Source organism: Phaseolus vulgaris, chromosome 1 (assembly GCF_000499845.2).
Source record: "Phaseolus vulgaris cultivar G19833 chromosome 1, P. vulgaris v2.0, whole genome shotgun sequence".
NCBI lineage: Eukaryota > Viridiplantae > Streptophyta > Magnoliopsida > Fabales > Fabaceae > Phaseolus > Phaseolus vulgaris.
Genome location: NC_023759.2, coordinates 31,487,410 through 31,502,372, shown reverse-complemented (window position 1 = coordinate 31,502,372; position 14,963 = coordinate 31,487,410). Strand labels below are relative to the sequence as shown.

General features: G+C 31.5%; 1 protein-coding gene across 1 annotated transcript; it reads right to left on the bottom strand.

The window, feature by feature from the left end:
- Positions 1-6,266: 6,266 nt before the first annotated feature.
- Positions 6,267-9,842, bottom strand: LOC137813924 (binding partner of ACD11 1-like). Its single transcript, XM_068616410.1, has 8 exons — positions 9,573-9,842; positions 9,359-9,462; positions 8,767-8,842; positions 8,172-8,243; positions 8,027-8,092; positions 7,318-7,658; positions 6,955-7,078; positions 6,267-6,629 (listed from the first exon to the last, which is right to left on the bottom strand). Exons 1-8 carry the CDS (start codon positions 9,585-9,587, stop codon positions 6,606-6,608), a joined length of 822 nt encoding a protein of 273 aa, XP_068472511.1. The 5' UTR covers positions 9,588-9,842; the 3' UTR covers positions 6,267-6,605.
- Positions 9,843-14,963: the final 5,121 nt, after the last annotated feature.

Below are 14,963 nucleotides of genomic sequence, written 5' to 3'. Positions count from 1 at the left end.
TTAACCCTTATATGTATATTTGACATTTCAATTTGGACAATGTTTAATGTCTAACTGTTTTTTATATTTTAAACTTATAACTTCCTTAGTTATGCCTTTTTATGTGCCGTCGAATTTTCCTATTATTATACAAACGAATGCAACATTCTGAAAAAACTTAAGAAGTAATTTTGACAAGGTGAACACGTGTTAGGTTCTAAACATAACACGGTTAGGAAATTATAATTTACTGACCTGGTGTACCGATTGAATGCCCAAGCAGATATAAGACAATGGGGATGTTCTTTGGCATCGAGTTGGGTCGTCGTTGGGTTGCCCTTCTAGGGTCAGCCAAGTTGTTTGGTATCTTTGAGTTGATTCCTCTTTCGTTGTTAGTCAATTTGATATGCGGATAATGATGTTGCGTAGTTGGTTTGACCTTAGGGTTCGTTCACACCAATATGTGTAAACGATGTCATCAAGTTAGTTTGACTTTCAGGGTTCGACTAGAACGATGTGTAGAACATAATATTGCCGAGTTAGTTTGACCTTAGAGTTCGGTTAAACGATGTGTAGAGAATAACATTATCAGATTAGTCTTACCTTAGGGTTCGACTAAACGATATGTAGAAGATGATGTCACTAAGTTAGTTTGACTTTAGGGTTTGGCTAAACGATGTGTAGAGAATAACATTACCGAATTAGTCCGACCTTAGGGTTTGGCGAAACGATGTGTAGAGAATAATGTTATCGGATTAGTCTGACCTTAGGGTTCGACTAAATGATGTGTAGAGAATAACATTATCGAATTAGTCCAACCTTAGAGTTCAACTAAAACGATATGTAGAAGATGACGCCACCGAGTTAGTCTTGACCTTAGGGTTCGGCTAAACGATGTGTAGAAAATAAAGCTACCGAATTAGTCCAACCTTAGGGTTCGACTAAAAAGATATGCAGAAGACGACGTCACCGAGTTAGTCAAACATTTGGGTTCAACCAAATTGGTTCGTTTGTAGAAGTCGTGATGGTCAAGTTGGTCCGATCTTAGGATTCGTCCAAGTCGGTCTGTTTGTAGAATCATTAACGACCGAGTTGGTCCGATCATAGGGTTCGACCAAGTCTTGTAGAAACATTGTCGACTAAGTTGGTCTGATCAAAGGATTCAACCAAGTTGGTCTGATCATGTCCTTGGGATTACTCCTCTATCGAGAATTTCAATATGATATGCTCTGTTGCCCATCACTTCTATGAACCTGTAAAGTATAAAAGTTTTGTGTTGTACTGCCTTTAAATGGAGAGTTGCGATAGGACATCGACATAATCATTTGTCATTCTCGACACTTGAGTTATGACAAATTTGTCAAAGTGTTTATCTTTGTTGTATGTATCTTTTTTTAATCTTTTTTTTCATAGTTAAAATTGAATCATAAACTATGAATAATAATGCTTATTGGAATAATGATTATACACTGTGAACTAGTACCCAAGTAAGTTTCCAGGAAAGAGAGGTGGGTCACCAATGGACGCGCTTAAATACCAAGTCTTTTCTTGCCAGAACTTTCCTAGACATGTACTTTTACACTACTACGCTCTACATGCAGTACAAAAATAATTTCTCTCATGTGGGAGATCATGATAATGATGATGCTAATAATATCACAATAAATTTAAATGAATATTCATTTGCGTTATCTTTAGAATAACATGATAATATATTTAAATATATTTGTGATTTTTAGGATAATATGATAACAAATTTAAAATATCACAATAGGTTTAAATGATAATAATCATTTATGTTATCTTCATAATAATATGATAACAAATTTAAATATATCTGTTATTTTCATAATAATATGATAACAGATTTTAATAATAACAATCATACTTGTTATCTTCAGAATAATATGATAACAAATTTAAATATATATGTTATTTTCATAATAATATGATAACATATTTTAATAACAACAATTATATTTGTTATCTTTAGAATAATATCACAACATACTTAAATGATAATAATCATTTGTGTTATCTTCATAATAACATGATAACAAATTTAAATATATCTGTGATTTTCATAATAATATGATAAACAATTTAAATAATAATAATTATATTTGTTATCTTCATAATAATATCACAACAGATTTAAATGATAATAATCATTTATATTATCTTCAGAATAATATGATGACAAATTTAAATACATATGTGATTTTCAGAATAATATGATAACAAATTTAAAATATCACAACATATTTAAGTGGAAATGATAATTTATGTCACGGGTAGTTAGCGGGATCAGTTTCACCTACCTCACGGTGGGCGCCAAATGTTTTCGCCGACTAACTTGAGTTGGGTTCTAATGGTGGATGCTCTCTCACTCTTTCTTTGTTGCGATTTTTTGTGACCTTAGAACCCTTGAAGTAAATGAGATCACTTATATATTAGAATGCAGTGTATATAGCGTAGGATCAACTTACCCAGTGGCTAGGGTCTCATGGCCCTTTTATAGTAGTCGTCAAGCATTGATAACTACATATTTTATCTGTTAATATTCTCCCTTACATTTTGGGGTTATATCTTTGCAAAGTATCATTTTTGACTGGGTCTCTTTTCTTTCCCTTCTTTCAAATAACTAACTGAATCAGAGAAAATGTGCCTTTGGTGTTTGGACCGTGTTAATTTTACGAAAAGTGAATGTTCGTTTGGAGATACTGGGTCTTATCGTATTTGGGCCGATTTCTAGAGTTATGATTTTCTCAACATGTACCGCTCTGACTGATGGACCAGAGACCCAAATGTTTGGACTATGGGCATAGCATGCCCTGATCGGGTCGTAGGCTGAACATGTCGAATAGTACAAGTTCATTTTACCAAACAAACTACATTTAGTTCTCAATCAAATGATTGAGTTACACTAACCAAACTATTGATATGAAGTACAAGTTGAGTATTCTTTAGGCATATAACTATATCTAGTTAACCCCTTGATTATTCTTGACATAAGCCACTCCTAGCTTAACTAAGTATTCTTTAGATTCATAGTCACTCCTGACTAACCGTTTGAGTATTCTTGGCACAAGTCACTCCTAACTTAAGTGAATATTCTTTACTTAATAGGCACCCTTAGCTAAGATGCAGAAGTTGGATACAAAGTGATCAATTGATCACGTTGAAGCTTTCTAGAGAGGACTATCATCATCTAAAGACGTATGTAGAATTTGATCACTCTCTCAGTTAGCTTATTGAACTCCAATAGTGTTCTTTTGTGAAGCTTTAAATGGGCACAAAAAGTTTGAACAACGTTACAGTACTATACAAGACCCGGTCTCTCTAAAATGCTTCTTTTCCTTGAGATATTTTATATAGACTTTGAAGAAGGTGATTGTTGTGAATCGGGTTTTTCCCATTGAATTGATTCTAGTTCTTTTGTGTGTTCTTCTTTTATTTATGAGTTTGCTTGATTGAAATGCATTAAATTCATTTTGTATATAACATTAAATGCAAGTATCCTTTCCAAAGTATGCTTAGTGCTTAAAAATTGGAAAGAAGAAGCAACTTTAGTTTAACTCTAAGAGATCTTTTGATGTTGACTTTAGCTTATGCTTTTACCGAATCTCCTTCGTAGATGAACATTCCATGCAATATAGAATAATCATATAGATATATATTTTCGTACAAGGTTAGCTTAGACTATGTGAATATCATCTAATGTTTTATGTACATTTTATCATATCTTATATGCGCCTTATTAAATTTAAGAAAAGACTCCACAATATTATATTGTTTGTCAAACGAAACAATTGCGTCTTACATTATCGGTTACTTTTACAAAGCTATCATCTTAAAGACAAAGCATGATTATGTTTTATATTTAACTATTTTTAGCACTTAATCAAAATTCTAGGATATGATACTTTTGTTTTAACGAATACAAATCAAGAAAATAGCTAATTCTTTTATTAACGAATGAGTAAGATTTAGTCCACTAGTCCATTTTACCTTGTTTGTTTTGTATGGTGTGTCAATCCATTCCTTTTAAAATAAAATAAAAAATCAAATAATTGAGTTTATAATTGTTATAATATAATATTTTTAAGTTCTTTTGTATTCTTAAAAAGTCAAAAATATATGTTTATTATTGTACCGGTACTGGGCGAGGCTAGGACCTGCCTGGCTGCCCGATACCCAGTCGGTCTGGCCGATAGATTTGGATGCTTGGCCGAGAGACCGGGTGGCCGAGACCTTTGGGGACTCGGCCGAGGGTCCGAGACCTTAGAAGACCGAGCTGGGACGGTCGAAGACCACATGGATTTGGCCGATGGCCGACCCTCACCACGAGAAGGTGGCCGATGGTCGAACCCCGTCACAATTAATTCCCAGACCAAGATCAATGAACCTAATCCACCATCAAGGATTAGGTAATGCAACCCTAAGCGGTATCCACCTCGATAAACGGGCCCAACAAGGTAGGCCCATTAGAATAATATAAATAGCACACATTCCAAGGAGTAAGGTATGTCATTTATTACTGTTCACCTACCTGAGAGCTGACCACCCGCTTTACTGACTTGAGCGTCGGAGTGCCTTCGCAGGTACCCCCACCATCCGGTGTTCACCCGACGACCGAGTCCCAAGTGCTGAAGGATAAGCAGGAGGACGAGGAGAATCCCAGTTCATCACCCAGTCACCTGCCCGACCGAAGGAAGGAGAAGAAGACTTCAATAGTTCTCTAGGTCCCATCTCCCTAGCAGGAACAATTATAGTTAGTTCATTTTATTTAAGTGAAAATTTCCAATTTAGTTATAAAAAAATATATTTAATTTAAATTTAAATGTAGGTAAAGTTATTGGACAAAATATCAATTTTCTTGCTTAGAAAATATAAGAAATGAAAGACAAATCTCTAAAAAAAACTTGATGGCCTTTAGGTTCTAATAGAAATTCATTTGATGAGGTTGATTCTTCTATTAGGATTAGTCAAATAGACAATAGGGTGGTTCTTATATAGGATCTTTTACTAACACATTAGTCAAATTGAAAACTCTGTGTCAATTGCTTAGGTAAGAATGGTTCTCTTTCCAAATAGCCATACACACTTAATCATGCTCAACTAAATTACACAACACAACTTTTTATATACTATTTTAGAATTTCTACAACAGGAATTCCTATGTAAAGAATGCACAGAACCAACACCAACCCAGAATAGAACCAACATTTAGACGGTAAGAAAAATGCACGAAATGAAAACAAAACGAGTTTAAACAAAATATAATTATTAAGAAAAACAGCAATGTTAAAATTTTCTCCAATTCTGGCCTGGTGCTGAATACTAAACCCTAAACCTCCTTTAATCATGATTCCTCAGTGTATAACGGAAAGAATGAAGACATTATTGCGTGGATTTTTAAGGATGTCCATGAATGGAATAAAAGGAATTTGCACTGCAATAGGTAATGATTGTTCATTAAATGAACCAACTCTGCCAAATGAAGCATTTTATTTGGAACTTCTGAACCAGACAAAGTGAGCAAATAAGAACCATCTTTTAGATATTAGACAAATTGAAGAGCTACAAAAAGTAGAACTGGATCAGGAAACCTATTTTCATTTGACCAAGGGTTGGTGACAAGCTTAAACAGAAGAATTGATATGCTCAAAGGAAGAAAGCTACAGGACAAAAATTCAAAGATCTATTTTACCACTAAAAAAACTCATTAAGTAATTAATCTTGCTCAGTAATATGCAGTCAATCTAAGTCCCAAGCACAAGAAATTTGTTTTAACAGAATGAGAACACTTTTTAGCATCCAAATGCGACTACCGTGTGTAAAGAACCATTTTATAATTCTTATTAGAGATAATGGCAGAGAAAGACTTTGACAAGAGATAAAAACGAGGACATAGCTAGCACGTGAAACAACATTTGATGACTGTACAAATTCAAAAACAAATCTAAGAGTTTTAAAAAACTATTATTAAAAAGATTTGTCTGTATGTTGAGGACCCTTTCATTAGCCGACAAGTACGGCATCATATTGGTCAAAAGTGGAGTGCATCAATGATTCAATGTCCATTATTACGCCTGCGTTGATCCTAATCATTGTTATTATCAGAGCATGGTCTTCACCATGCTTGTTATTTTTCATCCATGTTAAGATTTTACATTTTGGAACACACAAATTTAGAACAACTGAGCTAATACAACATAGTGATAATTCTTTACAATTTTCATCAATTGCATCAGCAAAGCAATGGAATTGTGTAGTCTGCAGCATGATGATAATTTCCCACGTAAATCTTTGAACCAGGTGTCAAGTTATACATGCAAAACTATTTTTTTAACATAGGAAACACAGTTGCATCACGCAACTATAATTTCCTTTTCACAAAAAGAAAGAGAAAGCCAAAATTAACAATGCTAAATTACATATAAGCAACAACCAGAACACCAGAGTGAGAAAAGAATACAAAAAATAGGATTGAAAATGAATCACCGCACTTGCCACTTGCATCCAACTGTTGAAGGACAGAAAGAAAGCAGTAAATGCTCAAATAGTTTAAAAGCCATGTTCTGAAAGACCCTCTGAAGTGACTTCAATACCAGAATTCTGGTCTATGCAGCAGCCACTGATGGTTCCTGCATAAATGAAAACACAAAAAATATATTATCTTCTACTTATTATTCATTTTCCTTAACAAATGAAAAATTACAGGTTTAAAATTTGACAAAGGTTAGTTCCAGTTCTTTAAGCGTTTTTGGTATGGTTCTCCAGTTACGAAGTTTCACCTCGATAATCTATATAAAAAATTATAATAAATGATTAACTTAGATTATCAAGATATAACTAGAATGATGTTTGGAAAACAATATCACAAATACTTAAAGAACTATGTCCCAGTTCAGTGCTTAAAATTTCTTTTATCTTTATTACTAACATTGCAAGAGGATATCAAAATCAAACCTTTGATGCCAAGTTTGAAACAGCCAAATTAAATTTTTCTCTAGTTTTAGAACTTGCAACATGTCCAGCCTTTGCCACCTTGCTAAAAGCACCATTTAACCATGCTGTTCCAGCAGTCACATATCTGCATCAGACGAGGAAAACCCATTAACAAGTATACCTTATTATCATCATCCAAATAACACTCAAGGAACATCATGCATATTTCATTTCTCTCCAACCTGTAGTTAATCCATGTAGGAACTAAAGAAATTTCTAAATTTCATTATGTATTTCCTGGCTGGATCTCACCACAAACTCATCATAATTTCATGGAGAAATTCAAGAGTGGTAATGGAGATCATGCATCATATGCAACAATACCTGCTTGTTTTGACAGCCGATCCAGTATCATTCAGCTTCCTCTCCGCTGCAATTATTGCTGCCATTGTTTTATCTGAAACATGAAGCCTCTGATCCACAGATTTGACTTTCTGATTCACTGCAGCAATGCCTACTGTCCATTTCTCAGTCAGTCCAACTCTCTTGTCAAAAGAAATGACCTTTGCAGATGCATTGGCAGTCAATTGATGTTTTTCGTCAAATGCTTTAGCTTTGTTCACGGCGTCCTGTCTTATTGCTGAACCTTTTGCCAGCATACTTGTAACTGCATCTTGTGCTTTAGTAAGGTAGATTCTTCTATTGTTGGGGCTGGCTTTCCCATCCTGAAAGAGATATTAGCAGACCATGAACTCAATCAGAGAGAAACGTTAACAGAAATTTAACGGAATGAACCGCTGAAGATTACAAGGAAAAGATGCAAGATTGACACAATGCAAGAAGCCTCAAAATTTGGATGCAATTGATGTAACTTGCTGCAAGCAAAATATCATGACAGGGACTTTCTTTACTAGTTTAAGGATGCAATGTCCAGTAATCTGGTATATTCAAAGCACACTCCAATGAACTAACAAAGCCCTGGGTATAATATAAATAATTTCAACGAACTTTTAGTCTACTCCACATGCCAATGAAGAACAACCCATGGGGAGAAAAAGATCATGCAAAATCTTAATCTGGTTTCTGGTTTTACCTCAATATCTGTAGAGACATTTTCAGAAGGAGCAACATTTATAGCATTTTCCACCACCATTACTTCCTGCATAAATTGCTTCTGATAAGCACTAAATTTTATGTCAATAAGTGCATGTATGATATTATAGTTCTTGGAATTTTACCTGCATCTCACGATTTGGTACATAGTTCTCAGCTGGAGTTATCCTCACAACTTGGTCTACTATTGTTGCTCCCTGAGAAAAAGACAACAAAAAGTTTACTCGCACAAGCCAAAAACTGCAAAGGCATATATAAGATTTATATCTTCCCAAAACTTAATATCAAGACCAAATTGTTATGATGCAATATGAAAACAGGCCAGAGAGGGAAAGGAATCGACTCAATTAATACAGATATTCAAATAGACATTGCTAAGGAAATACAGACCTTTCTAATGTTAAAAATGGTTAAGCTCTGTCATTCGTAACTTTAATGTTCAACATATCTGTGTTTCAAATTAAAATGACATGATGCTAACAGATACTAAAAGTTTAAAATATAACACAACAACTTTCATATGCTTGCAATCTTCATAAGCTATATAATGGCATGTTATTCTAAAGGATTTTACTTTAAGGTTTCCTTGTAGAGTCACTCTCCTTCCATCTGTTAGCAAACACATTCAGTACACAATACCTAGTATCTACCATGATTACAAATCCAACTCGATAAACTGCCACAGCTCCAACAAAATCATAAAAGGAAAAGTGGCATTACCGATAACAACAATGCAATTTCAAGTGCTTTGGGATCTTTAAATGTCACATATGCAGTCTTTGATTTCCCATCTTCACTGCAACAGACAACACAAGAAGCAATCATAATACAGATTTGACTTCTTTCAGCTGGCTTGGAAAAATAAAAATAAAAATTCGTAATTTCAATAACTGAATTCAACGCACGGATTGTTTGAATTTTGAATACACAAGAAGAGTTCAAATCCTAAAGTAGAAGACTTTGAGTTTATCTTCAATTACGTTGCTTAGACTAAGATAAAGTAAAAAAAAAACAGGAGATTAATGCACTGCGACAGCACAGTTTACCCCACCAGCTTAACTTATTAAAAAGTTAAGCCCTTAACTGAACTGTCTTTCTTTGTTTCATTTTCCTTTAATTAATACAACTTTTTTCACTAAAACCAAAAGTAAGACCACCCCATGATTTCTTCTCTGAATTTTCCAACCCTTTCGCCCCCTTTTTTTTCCTTTCTGAGCACCCTTCAATCAGAGCTGGGAGGATTAGAACTAGCAGAAACCCAATTCAAGAAGCAAAAAAGAGGCAAACAAATATTGGTACAAAAACTACCCACCTCAGGATCTCAACATGCTCAATTTCTCCAGAAAAGGAGAAGAACTCGTGAATCTCTCTCTCACCAGCTAGATCTGAAAGCTGCTTAACTTGAACAGTCCTGGTCTGCAATAATCAACACCCACAAACAGAAAATTATATAATGCTCAAATTCCAACAAAAAAAGGGTGAAAAGACAGGATTTTGAATTCAAAGAATAGGTGAGAGCTTGTTACCTCAGTTGCCTGCATTGCGATTTACACAGCGGAAGCTGTTTCTGTTCAGAGAGCAGAGTTGTGGAAGAGCGAGAGAAAAGGGTGGCGCGTGTTAAGTTCTTGGGAGTGGTTTTGTGCCACCGAAAGAGAAATAGAGTTGTATTGAAGAAGAACACAGAGAGAAAGAGAAAGAAATAACAGAGAATGTGTGATGTTTTAGAATGTAATCATGTCCCAGCTACCTCGTAAAGACCAGAAAGAACAATGCAGTGATTCTCACGTAAATTCCACAATTGTCCCTTTAAACTTTTGCCCATTAACTTTTTTTTATTATTAAAACAAAACTTAATTTCTATGTAATTTCCCATTATTTTTAAAATAAACTATTACTATGCAGACCCATAAATTTACAGTGCATAATAATTTATAATTAAACGATGAAAAAATTATATTATAAGTGCATAAACTATTTATTTTCAAAATTTTGGAATAAAGTCATGTGGAGATTCTTCTAATAAAAAACTATAGGTTGGCTTATGTGTTAACCTTTCCTTTGTAACACGGGAACACGAAATTCAATGTTAAAAAAAGCAATAAGCCATTTAAATTGGGTAAATTTTAAGTAATTCATAAAGGCTTTATTAGGTTTAAGTTATTTTGTGGTTAATATAGTTTTGTCAAGTTCTTAAAAGAAATAGTAAATACTATTAAATGTAATGGGCTTTTTGAAATAATTATATTTATGAAATTTAAATTAAAAATATTACTATAATCTATAATATTCCTTGTATGAACTAATTCGAAGTTACATTTCAAATTAAATTAAGGAGATTATATTAAAATAATTTCTAATTCATTTCATACGTTATATGGAAAATTATAAATTTAAACATAAGTCTTATTTATTATAATGTATTAAGATAATATAAAAAATTTGAAATTCACAACCTTAAATCTTAAGTAAAAATTTAGAATTGTAAATAAAACTCTAAATTATAAGAATAAAAACACTTTTTTACAAAATAATTTTTTCCTAAGAATTTATTCAAAAAATTATTAGAATATGGTTTTATAAGAATTTTGTATTGTAAATTTTTTTTACATGAATTTTATAGCAATGATGTAATAAAGTGAGATTAGAAAATAAATAAATTAAAACCTCTGTCTCATAACCTTTTAATGGAGACTCTAACAAATTAATAAAGTAATTTTGGTAAAAAAAAGTATGGGTATTATATTTTGTTAAAATATAGCATGTTTGATTGGATTTGATTGAATTTATTATGAAGAGAGAATTTTCAACAAACAATAAATAGGAGAAGGAATCTAGTTCACAAGTGGCTGCTTATACACCAAATAACCAATACCATTAAATCATTGATATATTAAGATAGAATGACACCATCAATGTCCTTATGTAGAGTCGTGTGAATTGGAACTAGTCATACATAATACACATGAAAATTATGTTTAATAACAATTTTTAATATTTGTTAAGTCAAAATTTACAATAATCATGTTGGTATAGATTAATATGAGATAACTTAATTAGTATAGTGATTAGGTATTAAATATTCAGAAATTGTTCATATAGTAGCAAATTTGTATTTAATATCTTAAATATATGTGAAAATTTGCTAAATCAACAAAGATTATATTATTGTGAATGATATTAATTTCTAATTAATAAATTTGGAAAGGATTATATAAGACTGTATTTAATAAAACAATTGTAGAAATATTAAATAGACTTAAATATAGTTTTAGTTTATTAAATTAACAAGTTTTATTTTTAGTTTCTATGAAGAGAACTTGTTTTTCCTTTCATAAAATTTGAAATATCTATTTATAATTTTTATAAAGTATGTAAATTTTTGTTTTGGTTCCTATGAAATATTTTTTTCTTTCATTTTCATCTCTTCGAATTTTCAAAATTACTAATATTCATTTTAAAAAATACATAACATTTATTTTATAAATTTTAAAATATTTTATGATGTTAAATATTGGCATTCTATCACAACATCACCACTAATATGTGTCACTTAGAATGATTGTTTGACCTTTTCTTCAATATTAACTAATATCATTTAATATTAACAACCAAAAAAAAAAAAATTTAATTTTACAAGGACTAAAATAAAGAAAAAAATTTATAAGGATCACTATCAAAACTCATTAATTTGATTTTATGATAGCTAAAACATATTTAAATTTATTAAATGTAGGTAGATTTATATAGTTAAGATTTTATTTTCTCTTTTTAAAGAAGAAAAAGATAAAGCATTTGTGTGGTTACAGAGGCTTTGGGAATTCTGAACTTCTAGATTTGGAAGAAAGTCCTTATGCAAATACAAATAATACAAGCCAACTAGTCTTTTCTTTAGAGGTCACTTATCTCCAACTACTCTTTTTAACAAACCAATTATAGAATAAAATTTCTTTTGGAGGAAATTACGTTTTCTTTAGATATTCATATTTCTTTCCTATTTTAAAATATGTACATTTTTTTCTTTGAAATGGAAAGATGAATGTATTACATTAGAATTCGTTGTAATATAAATAAGTTTTCTATGATATATTATATTAAATAATAATTTAGTTTTAAAAATAAGTTTAAACATTTTAAGAAAATTATTAAATAAAAATTATTCTTAAAAATAAAAGTAATTAATTATTATTAATTAAATTAAATATTATTTTATAAATTAAAATTATTAGTATTTAAAATTATGTTTCTTATTAATAAAAACTTATAAATTAATTTTAAATTGTTATTTAATTAGTTATCAAATTTTAATTCATATGTTTGAGCTTCCAAACTTGAATCTGTACATTTTGCTATGTTACTAGAAAAATAAGAGAGAGATCTGCGGGTCACAAATTCATGTATGCGAATTCATTCTATTTCAGGAAATTATTAGTATTTTTATTAATTAATGAGTTAGGTTTTATTTGTAGTGTCCCCACCATTTTATATTTTTTTTCTTTTTTTTTAATTTTTCTTTCAATTTTTCTTCCATAACTTATCTATTTCAAAATTTGATCACGCCATGATGTAACTGAGGAGTCAGGGTACATTTCTACTCAATCAGATTTTCAAACAAAATTCTTAAATTTTGGAGTGGTTCACTAGTGTAAAATGTAAAAACAACTACTCTTCATTACAAATAGTCGCATTCTTAAATCATTTTTAACCCTAACTCTAAAGTGCGTCACTTACGTTTTTCATACTTTCTTCCTCTTCTTTCCTGCTCTTCATTTTAACCTCTTCTTCATTTTCTTTGCCCCCTTCTGTGTGCCACTGTAAGTTCATCTTGTTTGTCTCTTCTTATGCATTAATTGTTCGTTTCTCTTACTTTGTTTTTTTGTTGTTGCATTGCTCGAAGTACTATTGCATTGCCTTCACGTTTCTTGGGTGTGTTTTCTTTGCTCCGTCATTGCTGCCGCCAATCCTGTGTCACTATTCACCAACGTTGCCTTCACGCACAAGGTTAGTGGTGTTTTAAATTTTTTTGAATTTTTTTTAATGTTATGAATATATTTATTTTTTTGAATTTTTTTTAATGTTATGAATATATTTATTTTTTTATTTATTATAATTTGTATTTTTTAAAATTTATATTATTTAGTATTTATTATAATTTGTATTTATTATTAATTTATATTATGTCAGTTGTTAAAGTTCTTCCTGTTGGTCTTCTTAATGATTAGAATATGTGTAAATAAATTGGGCTCACTTAAGGAGTCCAAATAGTAGAATAAGCTAGAGTAGGTCCATATAGCATAAATAGGAGGTGTAGTTATCAAATTAGGCCTATGAGAAGTTCTTTAGGGAAGGAAGCTAAACCTACCTTCTAGAATGTGAGTAATGGTGCGACATTGACCAAAGTCAATACCCTAACCGCACCATATGTGTCCTTTTCCCATCATACCCTCCTTCTTGTTCTTCAAGGCTCCTCCACTTATAAATAGGAGGCCTCCCCCTTTGTATTTGACAAGTTGAAATTAATAGAAGAATAGTTACTCTCCACAAATATTGTGTGACCTTGAGTGAGTGCTATCTCCTCTCCCTTGGTCTTATCTTGATGAGAATGAAGCTCTCAGGTGGCGGTCTTCCACTCATCTTGATGGTTACCACCCATCAAATGGCGTGAACATTACTCTCATTTTCCATAAGTTTCCTTCTTCCATTCTCCTTCATTTTCGCCTTCCATTTTATGTCCATTGTCTTTGTTTCCTTCATTGTATTGTTTTCAGTTTTGTCTTTATCAATTAAGTTTTGCATCCATTCTCACCATATCTTGTCTTTTGATCTTTGCCTTTGTGAAATGAACCTTCACATCTACTTAACCACTTGGTTAAGTTAATATCCAGTGGGGATTTTCCTAAGGTTTTCACTCTTAAATTCCTAAAATCTCAATCTAAGTAAAGTGTCACACCATAAAATGAACAATCCTAAAATCAACTCACATCATGTGGTTATCAGAGCTTAGGTTCTTAAGATTATTTTGATTTGAGTTGATTGCCACTTTACATTCTTTACATTCAAGCACCTTTAATTTCTTGTCTTTAAATTCAAGTAACTTTAATTTTTTTCTTTACATTCTTGCAATTTAAATTTTCAGCCATTTACTTTCTTGCAATTTTCATTCAGCCATTTTATTTTCAATAGCTTTGTTTCTCTTTTGGATTGTTATTTTGTGTCTTATTGTGTTTTCGCCTTTTGCTTTGAGTCATATGTTCATTAGTGTTCTAGGAGTCCTTACTTTGCTTTTAATTTTGAAAGTTTGAGAAGCAATTGGAAACTTGTTTTAGTAGAAGTAGATTTAAAGTTCCAAACAAAAAGATTTCAAGTGTTCAATTATATTGAATCCTAAAATTTTTGTGAAAATTAGAGTTATTGGAAATTATGCATGATTAAAATTATGGACATTTCATTTCCATAATTCAAAAACTAGTATAAAAAAAAGTGAAAACGCAAATTTGTGGTATCAATTACCAAAGAAAAACATTTTCCAAATTTGGATTCAACTTGATTGGCAAATTGATTTCAACCATTGTGGAATTTTTTATCCTTTTGTTTTAGCAATTTCTAAAGAAAAAGTTTCATTGTTAAAAGTTTAGTAAGTATCTTTGAGTTCTTTTTGTGTGCCTTTTCTTGCTTGTCTTCCTTTTCAAGTTTTGTCATAATCTCTTTTCTCAAAATTGGTTTAGCTTTTCTTGATTGTCTTTTCAAATCTCTTAAGTTTTGTTGTGGTTCTTTGAGATCAAGTGTGTTTGGCTTTGTCATCTTTCACTTGAGAAGTTTTTTCAACACCAAGATAGACCTTTTTGAGAGGATCAAATTTTTCTTTGAGTGCTTTGAGTGATCTCTCATAAGTGGCGCAGACTTGAGAGTGTTTTGCTTAC

What these genes read in the sequence shown, in the direction of transcription:
- LOC137813924 (XM_068616410.1), bottom strand. An exon ending in TCGGCTGTCAAAACAAGCAG is followed by an intron (nt 7,079 to 7,317) that starts GTATTGTTGCAT and finishes CGTCTGATGCAG; the next exon opens with ATATGTGACTGCTGGAACAG. An exon ending in TTTCAAACTTGGCATCAAAG is followed by an intron (nt 6,630 to 6,954) that starts GTTTGATTTTGA and finishes TCATTTATGCAG; the next exon opens with GAACCATCAGTGGCTGCTGC.